The following is a 25705-nucleotide window of genomic DNA, read 5'->3' on the forward strand; positions in this document are numbered from 1 at the left end:
AAAATCACAATTCCACTAGAAAGACTACATCAAAAAAACTCTACTTTAAATCACAATTAAAATAATTCCTCAGATATTTTCCATCTAAAATAGGAGGCATAAACATGTATTTCAGCACCACGGAAGGCAAGTTCTATACCCTCCAGCCCCTCACACACACTCTCTCTCACTTCTCTCCACAGAAAAGGGAATAAATAAATAAATAAACTGCTCCAAAGTTTTCACTTTACTAAAGCAAGGAGTTATTTATTATTTTTACTTGACATTAGCTTAAATATGCTTAATAATAAATTGCGTAAGGAGAACCCATTGTTTCATTGAAGGATATTTTCATTTTACATTTTTCATCCTGAGACTTGAATAAAAAACACTATCAAGTTCAAGAGATCTTTAAGTTCGTTAAAAGTCCATATTCTCAAATAATTTCGGATACTTTTGACTAAATTTTTTTTAAAAACTACGGGGAATGGTGAATTGTAAAATAAATAACTAGGTCCCAATTTACCTTGATGAAATCTTTAAAAAGTTTTGTGAAAACTCGCAAAATGTTTGAAAGATGTCAATTGGCGATTTTGGGTGATGGGATCACATTAGTTGATCGGCATGATGTTATATTTAGTCTGTGTTTCTCCGTTAACATGTGTTTCCTCACAGCAACACACCGCAGGTAAAGCGTGAGTAGTTCACTGTGGTGCGAGAAGTGGGCTTTGGTGTTATTTTTTTCGCCGTTTCCCCATCGGATACTGTCTATCCTGCGTCTAAAAACAGAAAACTAAATTGCCATAAACACGCAGAAAGGAAAATCTGTGGGCGTGGAGTTTTTTAATTGCAATAAATAATCGGATAAAAAAATTCTATGAATATTGTAAAGAAACAAATAAAATGTTCTTCAAATTGTGCATTAATATATATATATATATATATGTATATATACTGCTCAAAAAAATAAAGGTTACACTTTAAGTGTTAAACACCTGTTTAAGTGTTCCCTTTATTTTTTTGAGCAGTGTACATATGTGTGTGTGTATGTATGTATATTTAACACATAATTTAAACTACATTAAACATAATTAAAACATTTTTAATATCATTTTAAATAATTGTATGGCCTACCTCCAACGATTCATCTGGCCGGATAAGTACCTCAGCGAAATCTGATGGACTTTTCTTCAGAGTCTGGTCAGCAGGCAGTGTGTTGTCATTGTAAGATGAAACAAACTTAAAGTCACTGGTTCTGGATCCTGTTGTCAGGTAGGAGTCATAATTATAGGTGCTGCGTAAAGTTCCTGTTCCATCAACGTCTGCATAATTTGGAGGAAGATAAGCTCCTGGGATGGCTACTGCTCCATCAAACAACAGTCTGGGCTTTCTCCTACGACAAAATCTCACACCAAGGATGATGATAATGAAGGTCAGAAAGAAGGTGGACACAGAAACCAGTGCAATGATCAGATAAGAGGTCAACTTGGAGTTTTCATCGTAAGAAATGTCTTTAAATTCTGGCACCTCAGCCAAGTTATCAGAAATAAGTAAAAACATTGAACAGGTGGCAGACAGAGAGGGCTGTCCATTATCTTTCACTGCAACAATCAGGTTCTGTTTCATGCTGTCAGATTCTGAAATGTCCCGCTGTGTCCTGATTTCTCCACTGTGTAGATCAATACTGAAAAGTCCAGGATCTGTGGCTTTGACTATATGATAGGACAGCCAGGCGTTCTGTCCAGAGTCTGCGTCCACTGCTATCACTTTGGACACCAGAGACCCTCCATGTGCAGCTTTGGGGACCAACTCAGTCATGAAGGAGCTGCCCTCTGGTGCTGGGTACAATATCTGAGGAGAGTTGTCATTCACATCAGATATGAACACACTGACAGTCACGTTGCTGCTGAGAGGAGGAGAACCATTGTCTCTGGCCATCACTTGGACTTTAAAACTCCTGAACTGTTCATAATCAAATGACCTCACAGCGTGGATCACTCCTGTGTCTCCATTAACAGATAGATAGGAGGACACCGAGGCACCGTTCACCTCACCAGGTAACAGAGAATAAATCACTGTACCGTTTTGTCTCCAGTCAGGATCTCGAGCAGAAACAGTACATAAAGAGGAGCCAGGTTTGTTATTTTCACTCACATATGCGCTGTAGGACTGTTCCTCAAACACAGGTGGGTTGTCATTGATATCAGCTACAGATAATTGAATAGTTTTAGAGGAGGACAGAGGTGGAGAGCCTTCATCAGTGGCAATGATTGTTATGTTGTAATCAGATACTAGTTCACGGTCCAGTTGTCCTGTGGTCACCAGAGAATAATAGTTTTCAATTGAAGGCACTAACTTAAAAGGAACTTTTTGTAGGATGGAGCAGCGGACATGTCCATTTTTATCAGAGTCTCTGTCCTGAACATTAATGATGCCCACTTCTGTACCAGATGAGACGTTCTCAGGTATTGGGTTTGACAGGGATTTCAGGTAAATTTCTGGCGCATTATCGTTCACATCATTAACATCAATTAACACTTCAACATGCGAGTTCAGTCCTAATCCATCTTTCGCTTTAACTCTTATTTCAAAGGAATGTCTTTCTTCATAGTCGATTGCTCCCATCACAGTTATTTCTCCCGTTCTGGAATCAATCGAAAACAAATTCGCCACGTCTTCAGTCATGTGGCCAAATTGATAGGTGACATCTCCATTGACTCCCTCATCTGCATCAGTAGCGCTAACAGAAACCACTATTGTTTTTAAGGGCGCGTTTTCAGGCACAGTCGCCTTATAAACTGTCTGAGGAAACACTGGGGCGTTATCATTAGCATCCAGCACTGTTACATGCATGACCACGGTACCTGATTTCTGAGGAGATCCGCCATCTAAAGCTGTAAGAAGTAAATTGATTTCCTTTTGTTTCTCCCGATCAAGTTTATTCTCCAGCTTCAGTTCAACCTTGCTGCCATCTGCAGCAAGAATAAAATTATCATTCGTTTGAAGTATGTATCTTTGCACTCCATTTGAACCTATATCGGCATCATGGGCGTCCTCGATAGAGAAACTGTATCCTTTCTCTGCCGATTCGCTTATTTCCATTTCGATCAATTTTTCATTGAAGTGTGGCGAGTTGTCGTTCACGTCTAGTATATGAAGGCTTAAACGATGAAGCTCCAGCGGGTTTTCCAACACCAGACCTGCTTTTAGAACACACGCAGATTTTTTGCCGCAAAGGCTTTCTCTGTCTATCCGTTCCGACAAAATCAAATCTCCGGTGTTCATTGCAAAATCACAGTAGCGCTTCCGAGTGCCTTCAAAGTCAACACGGGCTTGTCGAGACGCTAAAGTCCGCAGATCAACGCCCAGATCCTTTGCTACATTTCCAACAACAGATCCCCGTTTCATCTCTTCTGGAATAGAATAGCTCAGATCCCCACGTACCTCTTGCGGCGCGTCAAGAAATAAAGCAAAGCACAAAATCAGGCCAAGTCTTGCGAATCCTTTGTCTCTCATCTTGATTAAAAATGCGTTTTGATCGTTTTTGAAGGACACCATAGCGAATGTTTCAAAACACCGTTAAAACACGAAGTCATAAAACGCATACAGCCACCAGTAACAGTTCAACATGGCCACTATATTCTAACATTTCCTTTGTAAAATGCAAACTGAATATCCAGTCAGCAGTGGGTGGAGTGGTCCACGATAATTTTCTGACAGACAAGAGCGACATCTCCAGTCGCCTTTTATTTTCACTCCATGTCTCCTAGCATAACCACAAACAAAATGCATATAATTTATATTAAAAAAAAAACGAGATCTATTTTCTTTTTTAAGATTGAAACTAAATACGCACAGCATACCTTCAAAGGAGCCAAAAGATACAACGGATATGTCTTTAAACTTCAGTTACTTAAAGTTTTGCTTCAGATGTATTACAGGTTTTTTCCGTGGTTAAATAAATAGAAAATTCTTGATTCCTCATAAAAATAAGGTTGTTGTCAGACTGCGTTATCCATAAAAATGTAAAAATAAATCTGAAATATTTAGGCTGAGAGCAACTGCTGAATGCAAAATAGACCATATAATTTTGCTCTAAAAGACACAAAGGCAAAGGCTGCAATAGATATGAACTGACATGTTGACAAATAGAGAAAGGGGTAGAGAGAGAGAGAAAGAGAGAGACCTGCCCATCATTTATGTTCGTTCACATCAATAAAAGCTTATTTGTAATGTAGCACTTTATTAAATAAAATTAAAAAAACATTTATTTGTAACTGTCAGCATTAAAGAGAACAATGAATTCATTCCCTGAATGCAACAAAATGTGCTCTTAACTCTTAACATAAAAACAAACTAATATTTAAATGAAGTAGAAGCGACATTTCAACAGAAAGCCAAACAATAAATGTTGTTCAACATGACAAAAGCGATTGAAAATGTAGAAACATGCATAAAACTGCAAATAAACACCAGTATTTATGTACAAAACCATTTGCAAGGTGTTGAAAGAAATAAAAAAAATATTTTTAATGTGCACTAGTGACATAATGAATTGAAGGTTAAATAAGTCATTCTGGTAATTTCAATTATGCTCTGAGAAATGCAAGTGACTGAGAAAAACTATAAAAATCTAATGTAAAACAATTAATTTAGAAAGAGAAGTTTCTGGAACAATTGACCATTGTAAAGAGTCGGAGTCACTTTAGTGCAAATCCTTCTCACAGGAAAACCAATAAACTTAAGCTTTCTGGCAATTAAGGTAAGCAAGGCCTGATCACACGCATGTTGCCTCATTAATAAGTCCTTTGATATCAAACTGCCTGACGTTAAACTCTTTTTTTTTTTTCAATGGTTGCCAAAAGCCTTAGGGATAATTATAAACTTTCCACATGATGCCTTTAAGGCCTCAGTTAATTGTGTTTTAAAACTAAAAAAACAGGAATAAACAAATTGAGGATTTTTGAGAACATGAACATAAATTGTAGGGTTCAATAGATTTCTAAAGATTAATACAAAAAAATAATAGGAAGATATGACAAAGGGGTTTGTCTAACTGCTGGGGAAAAATGCAAACCCAAATAATTGACAGTGGCAGTTAGTAATTGCCGCAAGGTTAATAGAAATTTTGTGGCGAAGATGTTGAGCAACTTATTTGCCAAATGTACACAATAAATCATAGAAGAAGAAAACTAATCACTGAGTAAGACCAAAAAAGAAACTCAAAACAGATCCTCAATTGTGGAGAAAATGACAGTCCTACCTCAACGGAGGTCTCCAGAGTTAAGAGGGGATCCTCAAAGTCTGTTGGCCTTTTCTTCAGAGTCTGGTCAGCAGGCAGTGTGTTGTCATTGTAAGATGATACAAACTTAAAGTCACTGGTTCTAGATCCTGTTGTCAGGTAGGCATCATAATTGTAAGTGCTGCGTAAAGTTCCTGTACAGTCAACATCTGAGTAATTTGGAGGAAGATAAGCTCCTGGGATGGCTACTGCTCCATCAAACAACAGTCTGGGCTTTCTCCTACGACAAAACCTCACACCCAGGATGATGATGATGAAGGTCAGAAAGAAGGTGGACACAGAAACCAGTGCTATGATCAGGTAAGAGGTCAACTTGGAGTTCTTCTCATCAAATGAAATGTCTTTCAGTTCTGGTACTTCCGCCAAGTTGTCAGAAATCAGTAAATATATGGAACAGGTGGCAGACAGAGAGGGCTGTCCATTATCTTTCACTGCAACAATCAGGTTCTGTTTCATGCTGTCAGATTCTGAAATGTCCCGCTGTGTCCTGATTTCTCCACTGTGTAGATCAATACTGAAAAGTCCAGGATCTGTGGCTTTGACTATATGATAGGACAGCCAGGCGTTCTGTCCAGAGTCTGCGTCCACTGCTATCACTTTGGACACCAGAGACCCTCCATGTGCAGCTTTAGGGACCAACTCAGTCATGAAGGAGCTGCCCTCTGGTGCTGGGTACAAAATCTGAGGAGAGTTGTCATTCATATCTGATATGAACACACTGACAGTCACGTTGCTGCTGAGAGGAGGAGAACCATTGTCTCTGGCCATCACTTGGACTTTAAAACTCCTGAACTGTTCATAATCAAATGACCTCACAGCGTGGATCACTCCTGTGTCTCCATTAACAGATAGATAGGAGGACACCGAGGCACCGTTCACCTCACCAGGTAACAGAGAATAAATCACTGTACCGTTTTGTCTCCAGTCAGGATCTCGAGCAGAAACAGTACATAAAGAGGAGCCAGGTTTGTTATTTTCACTCACATATGCGCTGTAGGACTGTTCCTCAAACACAGGTGGGTTGTCGTTTATGTCACCTACAGATAATTGAATAGTTTTAGAGGAAGACAGAGGGGGAGAGCCCTGATCAGTGGCAGTGATGGTAATGTTGTAATCAGATACTAATTCACGGTCCAATTTTCCTGTGGTCACCAAAGAATAATAGTTTTTAATAGAAAGAACTAATTTAAAAGGGACATTTTGCTGTATGGAGCAGCGGATCACCCCATTATTCTCAGAGTCTCTGTCATGAACGTTAATGACGCCCACCTCTGTCCCAGGTGACACATTCTCAGGTATGAGTTTGGACAGCCATTTTAGATAAATGGCTGGTGAATTATCATTCGAATCTATAACATCTATTAACACTTTTGCATATGATGTCAGTCCTAATCCATCTTTGGCTTCAACACTCATTTCAAAATAATTATTTTCTTCATAGTCAATAACGCCTGATAATTTAATTTGCCCTGTTTTTGGATCAATAGAAAATAAACTGACATCATCCCCAGATACGTGTCCAAACTTATACGTTACATCTCTGTTCACTCCTTCATCGGCATCAGTAGCACTAACAGTAATAACCAGCGTTTCTGGTGGCGCGTTTTCAGGCACACTTGCATTATAAACGGCCTTAGAAAACACAGGGACGTTATCATTAGCATCCAGCACTGTAACATGTATGACTACAGTTCCTGATTTCTGGGGAGATCCGCCATCAATAGCTGTTAGAAGCAAACTTATTTCCTTTTGTTTCTCGCGATCAAGTTTATTCTCCAGAGCCAATTCAACCTTATTGTTTTCAACAGCAAGAATAAATTTTTCGTTAGTTTGAAGGATATATCTTTGAACGTCGTTTTGACCTATATCTGCATCATGGGCGACTCCAGTAGAAAAGCGGCTACCCTTCTCAGCCGACTCGCGAATTTCCATTTCAATAAAATTTTCAGTAAATCTTGGCGAGTTATCATTTACATCTACTACATGAAGACTGACGCGATGAAGCTCTAAAGGATTTTCTAACACCACGTCGATTTTCAAGACGCACGAGGGTTTCTTACCGCAAAGGCTTTCTCTGTCAATTCTGTCCGACGTAATTAAATCCCCGGTGTTCATATTAATGTCACAGTACCGTTTACGAGCCCCTTCAACATCTATACGAGCCTTTCGAGAAGAAAATGTTCCGAGATTAAGTCCGAGGTCTTTGGCAATATTTCCAATAACAGAACCACGTTTCATCTCCTCTGGAAAAGAATAGCTCAGATCTCCTCGAACAAGAGGCATTGTCACAATTATGGCAACAAAGCTGATGATCAGAAATAGCGCAGAAAAAATTTTGTCTCCCATCTTCCGTGCAAATAGTCTTCAGCTAAAGGCAGAAAATATACTACAGAGCGATACAAGAACACTGCATTGACAACAAGATGTTTGGATCCACTAAAAATAGGCAGAACCCTAAATATTCAAGTCTTTAACTGCTTTTGCAACAAAGCTTTATCTGCTGTCTATGCATTAACGGGTGGAGTGGCAATGGTGATATTGTTTTGGATGAGCCAACAGCGACACCGTGAGTTATTTTTAAATGTTAGAACTTTTCACTCTAAGCTCTCTAATATCTTAATAATACAGCCTTTAATTATGTGGTTGATATTTCATAATGGAAAGGTTGAGAAAAGCAAAACCTTCAATGTTATAGAAAAGTGGGAAATGAACTTCACTATTTATTGTGTTGTTATTATTTAAGTTTAGTATCATGATTACTAATGAAAATAAAATTCATAATGATACTACTACTACTACTAAGTAATAATAATAATAATAATAAATCAAAGAAGATTATAATATAATATAATATAATATAATATAATATAATATAATATATGTTTTGAAGGTTGATGACCCTCCTCCATGGGCTGCCACCTTATCGTGGTGGAGGGGTTTGAGTGCCCCAATGATCCTAGGAGCTATGCTGTCTGGGGCTTCATGCCCCTGGTAGGGTCACCCAAGGCAGACAGGTCCTAGGTGAGGGACCAGACAAAGTGCAGCCCGAAGACCCCAATGATGAAGGAAAACCTTGGACTTGGTGTTCCCTCGCCCGGACGCGGGTCACCGGGGCCCCACTCTGGAGCCAGGCCTGGAGGGGGGGCACGATGGCGAGCGTCTGGTGGCCGGGCTTTTACCCATGGAGCCCGGCCGGGCTCAGCCCGAAGAGGAAACATGGGCCCCCCCTCCCATGGGCCCACCACCCGTGGGAGGGGCCAAAGGGGTCGGGTGCACTGTGTGATGGGTGGCGGCCAAGGGAGGGGACCCTGGCGGTCCGATCCTCGGTTGCAGAAACTGGCTCTTGGGACGTGGAATGTCACCTCTCTGGTGGGGAAGGAGCCGGAGCTAGTGCGTGAGGTCGAGAGGTTCCGGCTAGAAATAGTCGGTCTCACCTCGACGCATGGCTCTGGTTCTGGAACCAGTCTCCTTGAGAGGGGCTGGACATACTTCCACTCTGGAGTTGCCCAGGGAGAGAGACGTCGGGCAGGAGTGGGCATACTTGTTGCTCCCCATCTCGGCGCCTGTACGTTGGGGTTTACCCCGGTGAACGAGAGGGTAGGATCCCTCCGCCTACGGGTGGGGGGACGGGTTCTGACTGTCGTTTGTGCTTACGGGCCGAACGACAGTTCAGATTACCCACCCTTTTTGGAGTCCTTAGAGGGGGTACTGGAGAGTGCTCCTCCTGGGGACTCCCTTGTTCTGCTGGGGGACTTCAACGCTCACGTGGGCAACGACAGTGAGACCTGGAGGGGCGTGGTTGGGATGAACGGCCCACCCGACCTGAACTCGAGCGGTGTTCTGTTGCTGGACTTCTGTGCTCGCCATGGATTGTCCATAACGAACACCATGTTCAAGCATAAGGGTGTCCATATGTGCACTTGGCACCAGGACACCCTAGGCCGCAGTTCGATGATCGACTTTGTCATCGTTTCATCGGATCTGCGGCCGTATGTCTTGGACACTCGGGTGAAGAGAGGTGCGGAGCTGTCCACTGACCACTACCTGGTGGTGAGTTGGCTCCGGTGGCGGGGGCGAAAGCCGGTCAGACCTGGCAGGCCCAAACGTGTTGTGAGGGTCTGCTGGGAACGTCTGGCGGAATCCCCTGTGAGACGGAGCTTTAACTCCCATCTCCGGCAAAACTTCGAACACGTCCCGGGGGAGGTGGGGGACATGGAGTCTGAGTGGACCGTGTTCCGTGCCTCCATTGTCGAGGCGGCCGATCGGAGCTGTGGCCGCAAGGTTGTCGGTGCCTGTCGCGGCGGCAACCCTCGAACCCGTTGGTGGACACCTTCGGTGAGGGATGCCGTCAGGCTGAAGAAGGAGTCCTATCAAGCCTTTTTGGCCTGTGGGACTCCGGAAGCAGCTGATGGGTACCGGCGGGCGAAGCGGCATGCGGCTCGGGCGGTTGCTGAGGCAAAAACTCGGGTGTGGGAGGAGTTTGGAGAGGCCATGGAGAAAGACTTCCGCACGGCTTCGAGGCGATTCTGGTCCACCATCCGGCGTCTCAGGGGGGGGAAGCGGTGCAGCACCAACACTGTTTATAGTGGGGATGGTGTGCTGCTGACCTCTACTCGGGACGTTGTGGGCCGGTGGGCAGAGTACTTCGAAGACCTCCTCAATCCCACCAACATGCCTTCCACTGAGGAAGCGGAGCCTGGGGACTCTGGGTTGGGCTCTCCAATCTCTGGGGGCGAGGTCGCCGAGGTGGTTAAAAAGCTCCTCGGTGGCAAGGCCCCGGGGGTGGATGAGATCCGCCCGGAGTTCCTTAAGGCTCTGGATGTTGTAGGGTTGTGTTGGTTGACGCGACTCTGCAATATCGCATGGACATCGGGGGCAGTTCCCCTGGATTGGCAGACTGGGGTGGTGGTTCCCCTGTTCAAAAAGGGGGACCGGAGGGTGTGCTCCAATTATAGAGGGGTCACACTCTTAAGCCTCCCTGGCAAGGTCTATTCAGGGGTCCTGGAGAGGAGGGTCCGTCGGATAGTCGAACCTCGGATTCAGGAAGAGCAGTGTGGTTTTCGTCCTGGTCGTGGAACACTGGACCAGCTCTACACCCTCAGCAGGGTCCTGGAGGGTGCATGGGAGTTCGCCCAACCAGTCTACATGTGTTTTGTGGACTTGGAGAAGGCGTTCGACCGTGTCCCTCGGGGAGCCCTGTGGGGGGTTCTCCGGGAGTATGGGGTACCGGGCCCTTTGATACGGGCTGTCAGGTCCCTGTATGACCGGTGTCAGAGTCTGGTCCGCATTGCCGGCAGTAAGTCGGGCTCGTTTCCGGTGAGAGTTGGACTCCGCCAGGGCTGCCCTTTGTCACCGATTCTGTTCATCACTTTCATGGACAGAATTTCTAGGCGCAGCCAAGGTGTTGAGGGGATCTGATTTGGTGGCCTCAGGATCTCATCTCTGCTTTTCGCAGACGATGTGGTCCTTTTGGCTTCATCAGATCGTGATCTGCAGCTCTCGCTGGATCGGTTCGCAGCCGAGTGTGAAGCGGCCGGGATGGGGATCAGTGCCTCCAAATCCGAGGCCATGGTCTTGAGCCGGAAAAGGGTAGAGTGCCTTCTCCGGGTCAGGGGGGGTGTCCTGCCCCAAGTGGAGGAGTTTAAGTATCTCGGGATCTTGTTCACGAATGGGGGAAGAAGGGAGCGGGAGATCGACAGGCGGATTGGCGCAGCGTCTGCTGTCAAGCGGGCGCTGTACCGGTCCGTCGTGGTGAAGAGAGAGCTGAGCCAAAAAGCGAAGCTCTCGATTTACCGGTCGATCTACGTTCCCACCCTCATCTATGGTCATGAGCTTTGGGTCATGACCGAAAGAACGAGATCGCGGATACAAGCGGCCGAAATGGGTTTTCTCCGTAGGGTGGCTGGGCTCTCCCTTAGAGATAGGGTGAGAAGCTCAGTCATCCGGGAGGGACTCAGAGTAGAGCCGCTGCTCCTTCACATCGAGAGGAGCCAGTTGAGGTGGCTTGGGCATCTGGTCAGGATGCCTCCTGGACGCCTCCCTGGTGAGGTGTTCCGGGCACGTCCCACCGGGAGGAGGCCCCGGGGAAGACCCAGGACACGCTGGAGGGACTATGTCTCTCGGCTGGCCTGGGAACGCCTCGGGATTCCCCCGGAGGAGCTGGAAGAAGTGGCTGGGGAGAGGGAAGTCTGGGCCTCCCTTCTGAAGCTGCTACCCCCGCGACCCGACCTCGGATAAGCGGAAGAAGATGGATGGATGGATGGATGGATGGAGGTTGATGACCAAAACACTATGCAGGTTTATCATGTTTTGAGAAAAAATTCAATAATTTAACCACACTAAACTGAATTATGTTTATTACTAAAATGATTCAGCACCACAGACTGGTGCTTTCACAAAAGTCAAGATGGAAGAAGTGTAGCAAATATTATGCTGACCGCAAGAATTTCAATGTAAAGCAAAAAAAGTACATTCAAGACAGAATCTCACAATATGACTATATCAGCTAACTGATATAGTCATTTCCACAAACACTCCTACCCTCCTGCGCAGTGGAAAATAAACTTCAAATGCTCTGGTGAAATTTTGTATAACATAATATCACAAGGATTTTAGATCAAAATAAACTGAAAGAAGAACTCCCAGAGGCAGCAAATATGCGTTTCAAAAATCTGATGCAATTTTTACAATAAAAATTGAAGTGTATCAGGCCAACAGGAATGTGATTAAATGTCGTCATGAAATAATTAACCATTCATATGTTAGTCAACAATATTGAAAACAATACCAGCCATCAGAATAGGTTTTGCAAAATGTTAAGTTACAATGTGCTGACTCAATTCAAAATTGAAGGAAAAAACAGATTCTGAATGAAATGACAAAACTAAAAGAACCTTAGTTTCCTACCTCTTCAGGTGTCTCCAAGCCTTCAAAGGGATCAGTAAACTTTGTCGGACTTTTCCTCAGAGTCTGGTCAGCAGGCAGCGTGTTATCATTGTAAGATGATACAAACTTAAAGTCACTGGTTCTGGATCCTGTTGTCAGGTAGGCATCATAATTATAGGTGCTGCGTAAAGTCCCAGTCCCGTCAACATCTGCATAATTTGGAGGAAGATAAGCTCCTGGGATGGCTACTGCTCCATCAAACAACAGTCTGGGCTTTCTTCTACGACAAAACCTCACACCCAGGATGATGATGATGAAGGTCAGAAAGAAGGTGGAAACAGAAACCAGTGCTAAGATCAGATAAGAAGTCAATTTTGAGTTCTTCTCATCATAAGAAATGTCTTTCAGTTCTGGCACTTCAGCTAAGTTATCAGAAATAAGTAAAAACATGGAACAGGTGGCAGACAGAGAGGGCTGTCCATTATCTTTCACTGCAACAATCAGGTTCTGTTTCATGCTGTCAGATTCTGAAATGTCCCGCTGTATCCGTAGTTCTCCACTGTGTAGATCAATACTGAAAAGTCCAGGATCTGTGGCTTTGACTATATGATAGGACAGCCAGGCGTTCTGTCCAGAGTCTGCGTCCACTGCTATCACTTTGGACACCAGAGACCCTCCATGTGCAGCTTTAGGGACCAACTCAGTCATGAAGGAGCTGCCCTCTGGTGCTGGATACAATATCTGAGGAGAGTTGTCATTCACATCTGATATGAACACACTGACAGTCACGTTGCTGCTGAGAGGAGGAGAACCATTGTCTCTGGCCATCACTTGGACTTTGAAACTCCTGAACTGTTCATAATCAAATGACCTCACAGCGTGGATCACTCCTGTGTCTCCATTAACAGATAGATAGGAGGACACCGAGGCACCGTTCACCTCACCAGGTAACAGAGAATAAATCACTGTACCATTTTGTCTCCAGTCAGGATCTCGAGCAGAAACAGTACATAAAGAGGAGCCAGGTTTGTTATTTTCACTCACATATGCGCTGTAGGACTGTTCCTCAAACACAGGTGGGTTGTCATTGATGTCAGCTACAGATAAATGAATAGTTTTAGAGGAGGACAGAGGAGGAGAGCCTTCATCAGTGGCAGTGATTGTAATGTTGTAATCAGATACTAGTTCACGGTCCAGTTGTCCTGTGGTCACTAGAGAATAATAGTTTTTAATAGAAGGAACTAATTTTAAAGGGACATTTTGCTGAATGGAGCAGCGGACTTGTCCATTTTTCTCAGAGTCTCTGTCCTGGATGTTAATAACACCCACCTCTGTACCAGGTGACACGTTTTCTGGTGTGGGATTGGAAAGAGTTTTGACATAAATAGCTGGTGCATTATCATTCACATCGATAACATCTATTAATACTTTAGCATATGACGTTAATCCTAATCCATCTTTTGCTTGTATCCTTATTTCAAAAGAATTATTGTCTTCAAAGTCTATCTCTCCAGTTACTTTAATTTGCCCTGTTTTTGGATCAATAGAAAATAAACTGACATCATCCCCAGATACGTGTCCAAACTGATATGTTACATCTCCGTTCACTCCTTCATCGGCATCAGTAGCACTAACAGTAATAACCAGCGTTTCTGGCGGCGCGTTTTCAGGCACAGATGCTTTATAATCTGCCTTAGAAAACACTGGGGCGTTATCATTAGCATCCAGCACTGTAACATGTATGACTACAGTTCCTGATTTCTGGGGAGATCCGCCATCTATTGCTGTTAGAAGCAAACTAACGTCCCTTTGTTTCTCGCGATCAAGATTTTTCTCAAGGACTAATTCAACCTTATTGCTGTCAACCGCGAGAACAAAATGATCGTTCTTTTGTAAGATGTATCTTTGTACAGTATTTTGACCTACATCTGCGTCATGGGCCTCTTCGATAGAGAAGCGATTACCTCTATCAGCTGATTCTCTTATTTCCATTTCGATTAAATTTTCTCTAAATTGTGGCGAGTTATCATTTACATCCACTACATGAAGACTGACGCGATGAAGCTCTAAAGGATTTTCTAACACCAGGTCGATCGTCACTACACACGAGGGTTTCTTACCGCAAAGGCTTTCTCTGTCAATTCTGTCCGACGTAATTAAATCCCCGGTGTTCATATTAATGTCACAGTGCCGTTTACGAGCCCCTTCAATGTCTACACGAGCCTTTCGAGAAGAAAATGTTCCGAGATTAAGTCCGAGGTCTTTGGCAATATTTCCAATAACAGATCCACGTTTCATCTCCTCTGGAAAAGAATAGCTGAGATCTCCTCGAACAAGAGGCATTGTCACAATTATGGCAACAAAGCAGATGATCAGAAATAGCGCAGAAAATATTTTGTCTCCCATCCTCGGCATTAATGGTCCCCATAAACAATACTACCGTGCGACAAAGAACACTGTATTGGCAATAAGATGCGGAATACACTTAAAAGTAGACAGTACCCTAAATGTTCAAGTGTTAGCAGCTTCTGCATCAAGGCTTTGTCTGCTTTTTATGCATTAATGGGTGGAGTGCCAAAGAATATGTTGTTTTGGATGAGCCAACAGCGACACCATGAGCTAGTTTTGAATGTTAGAATTTTTCAAAGTTTTCTCAGTCAAAAAAATAATTCGTCATTTAATGCTATGGTTTACATTGCAAATTTTAAATACATTTCAGTACATTGTTGCTCCCCCACCGATGATTTTGTTCTAAGCGCACGTTGAAGCTTTCGTTGCGGATTACATGAAGTTGTGTTATAAATATCAAACTAGATGAATATGTTATCTGACAGTTGCTTCCCCTCTACACATCACATAAACGTCTTTCTTTCCTTGCATGTTTTTTTTCCCCCTTTGTTTCACCCTTGTGCCGAGTTGCTAATTCATCAGGATGAGATTCAGAGAGGCGCGCCGGCGCTGCTGCAGCTGAACCCTATTAATGTTTCGTGTGTCACACTTGAAAATTTACAAAAAGGGAACCTTAAAAGAGGGAATAACGAAATCAACTTGAAGAAATTGCCAAAATTAATACATTATATTATATTATATTATAATAAATCTAATATAATATAACATAATATAATATAATATAATATGTCTTGTGGTATGAAGAAACACAAAGGATACGCTATGCAAGTTTACCGTATGTTTTAAGAAAAATAATTTAAGAGTCTACCACACTCAGGTCTATTATGTTCCGTAAAAAAAATAATTAAATAAACAAACTAGAAATTACTTTTGGTGCTGTAGTCGGGAAACTGTTTCGGATTGTTTCAGAAACCATGGAAAGGTTAAATGACAAAAGGCAAGATTGAAGAAATGTTCCAGATTGTGGCACTATTGCGCCTCACGTCGAAAAATACCACTCAAGATAATATCTTAAAATAAGACTACCAGCTTTTTGAATTCAAATTCCACCTCATTGTGGATCGGAAATGACATTTCAACTTATTTTGTGACCGGATGTGCGAACAGTATAGAAAGATAAAACACAACTCTGAGGCACCAAAATGTGTTAAATAAATCTAAGATGTTTTGCAAAAAAAGTGGAGGTATAGGGCCTGCAGGAGTGTGACAGAAAAAGATCATAAAATAATTAACCGAAATTATGCAACACACTTATGTTAGTCGACAATGCTGATTAAAACACATGCGGCACCTTATCAAAGAGCGCAAGTTACATCGCACCTGTTAAATTAGAATTTATATATATATATATATATATATATATATATATTATGACTGAAATAAAACTGAAATAAAAACACGAAAAAAAATCCCCAAAATAAACAGTTTCCTACCTCTTCAGGTGTCTCTAGTCCTTCAAAAGGATCGGTAAATATTGTCGGACTTTTCTTCACAGTCTGGTCAGCAGGCAGCGTGTTGTCATTGTAAGATGATACAAACTTAAAGTCACTGGTTCTGGATCCGGTTGTCAGGTAGGCATCATAATTATATGTGCTGCGTAAAGTTCCAGTGCCATCAACATCTGCGTAATTGGGAGGGAGATAAGCTCCTGGGATTGCCACTGCGCCATCAAACAACAGTCTGGGCTTTCTCCTCCGACAAAACCTCAAACCAAGGATAATGATGATGAAAGTCAGAAAAAAAGTTGATACAGAAACCAGCGCAATGATCAGATAAGAGGTCAGTTTGGAGTTCTTCTCATCAAAAGAAATGTCTTTCAGTTCTGGCACTTCAGCCAAGTTATCAGAAATAAGTAAAAACATTGAACAGGTGGCAGACAGAGAGGGCTGTCCATTATCTTTCACTGCAACAATCAGGTTCTGTTTCATGCTGTCAGATTCTGAAATGTCCCGCTGTGTCCTGATTTCTCCACTGTGTAGATCAATACTGAAAAGTCCAGGATCTGTGGCTTTGACTATATGATAGGACAGCCAGGCGTTCTGTCCAGAGTCTGCGTCCACTGCTATCACTTTGGACACCAGAGACCCTCCATGTGCAGCTTTGGGGACCAACTCAGTCATGAAGGAGCTGCCCTCTGGTGCTGGGTACAATATCTGAGGAGAGTTGTCATTCACATCAGATATGAACACACTGACAGTCACGTTGCTGCTGAGAGGAGGAGAACCATTGTCTCTGGCCATCACTTGGACTTTAAAACTCCTGAACTGTTCATAATCAAATGACCTCACAGCGTGGATCACTCCTGTGTCTCCATTAACAGATAGATAGGAGGACACCGAGGCACCGTTCACCTCACCAGGTAACAGAGAATAAATCACTGTACCGTTTTGTCTCCAGTCAGGATCTCGAGCAGAAACAGTACATAAAGAGGAGCCAGGTTTGTTATTTTCACTCACATATGCGCTGTAGGACTGTTCCTCAAACACAGGTGGGTTGTCATTGATGTCAGCTACGGATAACTGAATAGTTTTAGAGGAGGACAGAGGAGGAGAGCCTTCATCAGTGGCAAAGATTGTAATGTTGTAATCAGATACTAATTCACGGTCCAGTTGTCCTGTGGTCACTAGAGAATAATAGTTTTTAATAGAAGGAACCAACTTAAAAGGGACGTTTTGCTGGATGGAGCAGCGAACCTGTCGGTTATTCTCAGAGTCTCTATCTTGAACATTAATGATTCCCACCTCTGTACCAGATGGTAGGTTTTCAGGTGTGTTGGTAGACATGGAGTTTAGATAAATAGCTGGTGCATTATCATTCACATCGATAACATCTATTAACACTTTAGCATATGAGGTCAGTCCTAAGCCATCTTTGACTTCAACGCTAATGTCAAATGAAATTGTTTCTTCAAAGTCAATCACACCCGTTACTTTAATTTCTCCGGTTTTTGGATCAAGTGAAAATATATCTAGACTTTCTTCAGATACATGTCCAAAGTCATAAATCACGTGTCCGTTCACTCCTTCATCTGCATCAGTAGCACTAACAGTAATAACCAGTGTTTCTGGTAGTGCGTTTTCATGTACACTTGCTTTATAAACAGCCTGAGTAAACACTGGGGCGTTATCATTGGCATCCAGCACTGTAACATGTATGACTACAGTTCCCGATTTTTGGGGAGATCCGCCATCTATTGCTGTTAGAAGCAAATTAATTTCCTTTTGTTTCTCTCGATCGATACTATTTTCCAATTGTAGTTGAACCCTTTTACTATCCGCTGAAAGTATGAAATTATCATTCTTTTCAAGTACGTATCTCTGAACGTCGTTTTGACCCATGTCCGCATCATGGGCCTCCTCGATAGAGAAGCGGCTTCCTTTGTCTGCAGACTCACTAATTTCCATTTCGATTAAATTCTTTTTGAATTTAGGCGGATTATCATTCACATCTTGCACATGAAGACTGACTCGATGAAGCTCCAAAGGATTTTCTAACACCAGGTCGATTTTCACGACACAAGAGGGTTTCTTACCACAAAGGCTTTCTCTGTCAATTCTGTCCGATGTGATTAAATCCCCGGTGTTCATGTTAATGTCACAGCAGCGTTTCCGACTCCCTTCCATATCCACACGGGCCTTTCGAGAAGATAAAGTATTGAGATCAACTCCAAGATCCTTGGCAACATTTCCAATAACGAATCCTAGTTTCATCTCTTCTGGAAAAGAATAGCTCAGGTCTCCTTGGACGAGATGTCTTGTCCCAGTAAGGGTAACAAAGAAGTGGATCAGAACGAGCACCAGAACCCGTCCGTTTCCCATCATCGTAAAACAACGCGTTTACAGGCGTTTGCAGGAACGGTTTAAAAATTGACTAAATAATCGCTCAGCAGGAAACACAATGAAAGTCACAATCTTCGCTAGCTATACGGCAGTAGGTGGAGAAATGTGTTCCGCTTGTATGTTAGCCCACAGCGGCACAGTGAGTCGGTTTCCATCATCTACATCTTAATATTTTCAATGTCAAAAACTCCATCCTCAAAACAAAACAACACAAAAGCTTTAAATGCAATGAACAAAGCAAAAAAAAAACAAACAAGATAAACAATAAAACGCAGAATGTAAAAACTCTTTTCCGTGTGCATAGGGTCAGCTAACTGCATTAAAAATGTTTTCCAAGTTTTCAGTGAGATCGAAGTGCAAACAGTAAAAGTGACGTTTTACAAACGAGCGCGACACTTTCAGGCTTAAAAGTGGTGGTTTCAGTACCGCGGACAGAGACAGCTAATGGTCACGTCACAGGAAGATGTCATCTCAAAGCCTAAATAACAAAAACTGAACAAAATTCCACGATAAATTAACCAAAAATATACAAACACATAAATGTGGCTGCGTTACATATAAAATATTTAGCAAACATGCAAATGCGTGTTCTGCGTCTCAATGTCAAAATGGACTCCAGGATAAACTGAACCAATGGTCAACGAGAGCCTCATTTACAAAGACTTGGAGAAACCAGCTATTCATAAATCCAGATGTTTTTAATCCGTGTGTGCTGATGGATCCACGCAGACGTTATTTGTGCATCCCACTCCACGTGTAATCAAGCGAACAAATTCGCTTGTATAAAAGGAATAAATCGTCTCGTTATACACTTAAATTCACACATGGAAATATATGTAAATAATTACTGCACAAAAATCTAATGTTCTCGCGAGAAGAACGTAATAGTATTTCTAAATGCGTCGTGTAAAAAGAGCCAGCGAGCGCTTAAGTGCAAAATCAGACATTTATCAACAATGTCCTCCATTTGCATCGATCGCACACACTGTTACTGTAAAGGAAGGCAGAAGTACAGCAAGGAAAGAGGGAGGCCGCAGCTTTTCAAGTTCGCATGTATGTGTTCAGACAGCAGCTGTAAACACTGAAATCTAGGGGCGTGGCACAACGCGATGAAATTCTAGCTTAACCAAAAAAAAAAAAAAAAAAAAAACAATGAGCGACACTCCACTTGCAAAAAAGAGATTTCTAAACTAAGAAGTCACCGATCCCACATCGTGTCAGCTTCTACTCAGTTCCAGCCCTGCTGTAAATTATAATGGATGAGTCGCGGCAAGCCACTTCACCACAAAGTTGCCCAAAAGCACTTATCCATCGGAAAAGGCTCATCCAAATGCCAGTCCTGTTTGACGATGTAATATTATAGATATAGGACAAAAAAACGAAAACAGTTACAATATTTGCAAATGCACAGAAGGATTCACACAAGAACAGAAGATTTGCACGTGCATTTTTGATGCAAACAAATATATCTTGATGCCTCTGGTCTGTGGACTTTGATGCATTTGTATGTGAATTTTGAGACTCCTCTGACATGGATCAAACAACTACTGTCTTTTTTTTCTTTAAAACAGGGAATGATCTGCAACCAATTGTCATTGTTTCAGCTATTGGTGAGAATGCAGCCTGGAGAGAATACATTTGATTATGTTCTGTGTTTTGTCTTTGTTCTTAATGTGTCCTGGGAGTTGTCCTTGGCCCCAAGATAATAATAGCGATTGAAGATTTTAAATTGTTATAAAGCCCTGGTCTTAAAATGATAAATTATTATAGCAATATAATAATTCATTTGAACAGACATTTTATAAACACAGAGGGATTATTTTACACATCCTACAAGGTTGAACATGCCATCTGCCAAAATATGTGTCCCCATCTCCAATGTGAAAGGTTTTGATCAGTAGTACAGGGGTGGGTACATTTGAAATGTTTTTTTTAGTACATGGGTACAATTTCTGAGATCACTCTTCAACATTTAACAAACATTTCAGTTCTGACATACAATATCTTTATGTTTGATCCCATGGTGATCCGTAGTTACCTGGCCACAGATAAACTGACACCAACAACGATGAGGAAGACACTTACCAAAGAGGCAATAAAGCAGTAAGAGCTTAAAGTGCATATTTAAGGTTCTTGGCGTTGTAAACTCTTTTTCCTTGAATTCTATGTTTCGGTTGCAAATAGCCTTTGTATAATTAATTATTCTGAATCCCTGGTCCTAAAAGATTTTCATAGTGATGTAAAAAATTGTTCATATAATCATTTTCATATACAAAGTAAATATTTCACTTATCCTACAAGGCTGAACATGCCATCTGGCAAAATATATGTCCCCTTCCAAAATACATGAATATCTACATGAGTCACGTGTACTGGACTAAGGAAACATCTACAAGTTCCAATACAAAGGGCCCTTGACGCCTGGAATATTTTATCTGAGCTAGATGAGAAATACTAATTAAAAAATCTACTATAGACTACATAGTGTCTATATAAAAAACTTCAAAAACAGGAAGTCATTCTGAAAAAAGACAAATTTCTCGACAGATGTAGATAATGCTTGAGAATCAACAAGCTTCAGAAGTAATTGCTCTTTTTTTAAAGGGATATCATTTTACAAGAGGGAATGACAGCAACAAGTTGATGTCATTTGCCTCTACACAAGTCCAAAGCAAGAACTTATGGACCTCAGGACCATCACCAAGTCCTGGTGAAACGTCCTGTAGGTCTGGTAGTGGCCGGGGAGCTTCAACTTGAAGAAGCAGGTGAGAGCCACTGGAGAAGCTGAAGTTACTACCTCCACACTGAGGTTTCTTGTTGGTAGTTTCCACCCGATCCAAAACTTCATCAGGTCACTCAGCCCATCAGATGTCACTGTGGAAGAGAAAAATAAAAGTCAACCCAGAAAAAAATTAAATGGGAGTAGATCTTTCAAAGAAATAGGAAGTACCAATTCTTAATTTTATTTTTATTTTTTTTAACAAATCCTGTTTAGAGCTCTTAGATAATCAAGTAATGATTACATCAGCAATGGTTACAGGTGACAAATATAAAACAGATCAAGTTGTTACACGTGTGCTGAACTTAAAGGGTCTTGTAACAAAAGTGAAATCCATGTAGTCTTTTCCTCTCATAGTTTAGAATGTTCAGAGGATTTCTTTATATACTGTGAAATGTAAACAATGTATGAATTATCTTTTACCAGGTCTCTGCATTTGTGTTTTTCTTCTCTTAGTCCGAGTTGGGCTGTCCTGTTTATTTCAAACATTCACTTTCATCTCCTTTCCCTGTGCTGTTTTGAAAAACAGAGGAGAGAAGTGAGGAGGGAGAGAAACATGACCAGTTGACAAAACAGTAAAGTCCAGCTCATACTCACATGAAATGAAACAAAGACACATCAACGTGCTAAATATAAAAATATCCTGTTACTGTAGTAACTAGGGCTTTTATGAAAAGATAATTGCAGGTACAATTTAAAACAAGAATAAAATATAAAAAACATGTATTGCCTTCTTCTATGAATGTTCTCAAAAATCCAGTGAAGGGCAATTTTATTTTCCAATGTATTAATTTCTTCCTCCTTGTTGCTGTCACAGTTTGGTTGTGGCTATGTGGCATCTAGGGGATAAAAGAGGAACATATTTCATGTCAATAATGTCACTTATGTAAACTCACTTTGTGTATATTAGACATGTGATTTAATTGATTTAATACATTGCTATAATAATTTATTATTTAATGACCACACATTTATAATTAATAATATACATAGGCTGTTATTACAAAGGCTTGTGGAGACAGACTCTGTCAAACGGTTACCTTATTCACAAGAAATTCAACTACATGGAAAGGCACCAGCCTGACGTAAAACAGCATGAAGAAGCGCTGGCGTAGCTTGTGTTGATAGTTGCACAAATAAACAAATTAACATTAATAATAAAAAAAAAAAAAGTTTGTAACATGGGGATAAACATCTAAATGTTAAGTTAGATATTTTACTTACTACCACTCTGCTGTCGCTGCTAGAAGCCATGTTGAGGTCCAAACTGTCTGAACTTCAACATGGATACAACAATGTTGAAATGGGTTAATATGATTGGCTTATGCATAAGTTACAGCCCCACGGGTGTGTTGTTATGATTGGCTGTAACAAGGAAGATATCCGATTGCTTGCAAATCGTTCCCTGTTAAAAATAAAAGACATTTGTGGGTTAAAAAAAGACATTTGTGGGTTGAGCCAGAGTCTCAAAATTCATACACAAATGGAGTTAAGTCCACAGAACAGAAGCAGTTTAAAAATCAAGATATATTTGTGTTTGCATCACAATTACAAATGTGAATTTTGTGTGAATCCTCCCATGCATTTGTGAATCTTGTTCTGTGCATTTGTGAACATTGAAACTGTTTTTACCTTGATAGCTCTTACCCCATATGGTACAAACAACATATGGGGATATTTCAAAAGCTACATAAGACAGAGGAGAGTTGTACTCTTGCAAGAAGAGTTGAGCATCTAACAAACTTAGAAAGTTGTGCCTACATGAACTAGGAGGTCCCTGGCAAGAGGACCAGGTCTACCAGATAGATATTGTGGAGCTAAACGAATAGGCTCACTGTTCAGAACTGCATGCTATTGTATAAACACATGTATGGATAAGGTCCACAGCTTGGAGGTGCAACGTACACAAGCAATGACAACAAAAATGGGAAGTTGTTGGTGTGCTGACTATTCCCACATAAAAGGACAGAGTGACTGTAGTTTCAGGGGGGACTTTTACTGGCTTTATCCCACTGATCGCAACAGGTTTGTAAATTTGGATCGCTTAATAAATATGTTTAGTTATTTAAGTCATACAGAGTCTTTTCTTATGCATTTCACAGATGGTATATTATAGGCAACCCCTAAAATATACTTCACCGCAAAAGTCAGGATTCATCATCTAGGGATGGAAGACTATAGCAACTATTACGAAGGAAATAGCTACAGATTCATTTGGGGTGAAAACTGAGGATGGGCAAATTCTTAGACTTAATTTCAGTATACAGAAAATTTCACAAGTAACTGTTGATGATATGTGAAGGCTGTGAGTAGTTACAGCCTTCATCTCCAGAACAATAAAAACTGCTACACAGAGAAAACCTGTGAGAATCCAGCTCACTGTTGAGGAGAGCCACCTGAACAGTAACTGGATTGGCTGAATATAAAACTGCAACATAAAAAGTTAATTTGAATATCAGAACCAAGTTCGTGTTGATTATCTAAGCTCAAAATTGGTTTAAAGTTATGCTGTATTGTGCTCTGTATCCTAAACATGAAATATGTCATCACTGATATGATAAAGTAATACCTTTATGGGATTATTACTTTAAATAAAGTGGAATGTGATGGTTAAATGTAATGTTCTTTGTCCACTAAGAAGCAATAACAAGAAACAATCACAGGTCTGTGTGAGTGTTTAAAGGTAGGTATGAAAAAATAGAGCAAGCAAACAGCGGTGACACGCAGATAAAAAGAAAAATCCTGCCGGGGCTAAAGTGCCCATATATTTCCCTTCCTAGTCCAGTATAAAGATTTAAATGAATGGTAAGAAAATTACTACAACTGTACTATATTAAATTAACTAAAATAAAAGGTTTTTTTTAATTGCTTGCAAAATATACAGTATGAAATCATGATAAAATCACCTCTTAATTAGACTCAAAACTTTGAAAAGAAAAAAAACAACTGGCTGAACTAATTGTTAATAATGATGCTGCCCTTAATGCATTTTGAGTTTCTTCTTCTCTTATAGTGTTCATGTTTGGTTTATATCATGATGTTTGCTGGGTCAGGTGGTATTTTAATGTGCTGTTGTACTGCTGACTTACTGCTGTAAGTCCTGTTTGCTGACTCAGTATTATCAACATTTGTTTTAGATTTTTGCTGAGCTCCCAAATGTCAGATAAATCCAGAGGGACTTCTTGGTGTTGTGGTTCCAGTAGAACCTGGTTAGGACTTCTGGGTTCATTTTCTGTTTGTTCCTGTGATCATTTCATCCTATTTTATATCTCCAAGGCCTCTGCTGTCAGGTGTTATTCATTAGTTGATTCTTCTCAGTTTTAGAACACAATTAGCAGTATGCTAACCGGAAGTACACGAGCATCAAATAAACCACAGCAACGTTAATAAATGACTGAAGAACAGAAGATGAACAGAAAAAGTCAAGAAAAGAGCAGTGCATTGTAGCAGCAAGAACTAATAAAACAGAAGAGGCAGCTTACCGGCCATCTGTAAAATCCTCTGCATTGTCAGGCCAGATGAAGAATCAGGTCTAGCTAGCAAGTAGCTTCCCCTGGCATAACACCGGCTTTATCATCCTCATAGCAAGGAAAACGCTCCGATATCCACTATGGCAGGGGGCAAAGAAGAAGTAATGCTTAATTTGATAACTTTGTCACTTTTATCCAAACTGTTAAAAAGTGACAAATCTAAAGACTCCTTGCTCAGCATTTCCCTCTTCCCAAGTCAGTTTGACAGCCGTCCGTCCTGCAGTAAACCGTTGGCAACAGTCAGAGCAAAGGAGACACATTTCACTCCATGTCCACATCTCAAATAAATCCCACTTTTGTAAAGCTGAGTGACTCCACTGATCGGTGCTTGGCAGTGATCTTCCATAGTCCCAACTCCTGACTCGCCACCTGACGGCTGTGTGTCTGAGTGACGTGGTTTCATACGTGAAGGCGGGGACTGAGTGACGTAAAGCCTTACGGTTTAAAACAAAAAGGACATTTCAACAACTGCTTGGACACGTTTGACGTTTGACCACTGACGCGTTCCGTCAAAATAATGCAGAGCGAAACAAATATACGTTAAAATGCCCAAATTCGCAAAGAAACATAAATATAGAACCCTTGGCTAACCTTTTTAGACACTTTATCAGTGTTGTGTCAAAACATAACATATCTTTAAAACTTACAAAAATGATCCATGAAAAATCCTTAAATTTTAAGATGTATTTTTCCCCCCCAAAAGTAGCTATATGTAACAGGTAAACCTCTAAACACGTTTTATTTAGCTGGACGGAGGGGTGAAGGGTGTCTCTGGATTGTAAAATTGAAAACTGTTGAGATGGTCAAAATATGTGCCAAAAATTTACTGCATTTTCTGCATTTTGACTGATTTTCTGTCAAATTAGTTAAAAACAAATGAGGCAATGATTGCCATCGCTTAGCTAAAGTTCAAAGTCCGATATTCTATGTCGAAGCTGATTTGCAAAACAAAGAAATGAAAACACTGAAGAGCTTTTTCAAC

General features: G+C 41.2%; 1 protein-coding gene and 2 long non-coding RNA genes across 3 annotated transcripts in view; all 3 read right to left on the reverse strand.

Moving 5' to 3' along the window:
• The window catches only part of LOC114138950 (protocadherin gamma-C5-like), a 238954-nt gene extending 235333 nt beyond the window's left edge, over nt 1-3621 (reverse strand). The window contains exon 1 of the mRNA XM_028008483.1: nt 1114-3621. Coding sequence (XP_027864284.1) covers nt 1114-3537 — 2424 coding nt within the window. The 5' untranslated portion in view covers nt 3538-3621. The remainder of the gene's footprint in view (nt 1-1113) is intronic.
• Nucleotides 3622-20990: 17369 nt separating this feature from the next.
• LOC114139750 (uncharacterized) lies at nt 20991-21707 on the reverse strand. Its single transcript, XR_003594504.1, has 2 exons — nt 21617-21707; nt 20991-21288 (listed from the first exon to the last, which is right to left on the reverse strand). It is a non-coding gene; the product is annotated as an uncharacterized LOC114139750 (long non-coding RNA).
• Nucleotides 21708-21913: 206 nt separating this feature from the next.
• LOC114138720 (uncharacterized) lies at nt 21914-25082 on the reverse strand. Its single transcript, XR_003594277.1, has 4 exons — nt 24676-25082; nt 22418-22598; nt 22234-22308; nt 21914-22032 (listed from the first exon to the last, which is right to left on the reverse strand). It is a non-coding gene; the product is annotated as an uncharacterized LOC114138720 (long non-coding RNA).
• Between the last annotated feature and the right edge of the window lie 623 nt (nt 25083-25705).

The sequence above is a fragment of the Xiphophorus couchianus genome, chromosome 23, assembly GCF_001444195.1.
Source record: "Xiphophorus couchianus chromosome 23, X_couchianus-1.0, whole genome shotgun sequence".
Taxonomy (NCBI): Eukaryota; Metazoa; Chordata; class Actinopteri; order Cyprinodontiformes; family Poeciliidae; genus Xiphophorus; species Xiphophorus couchianus.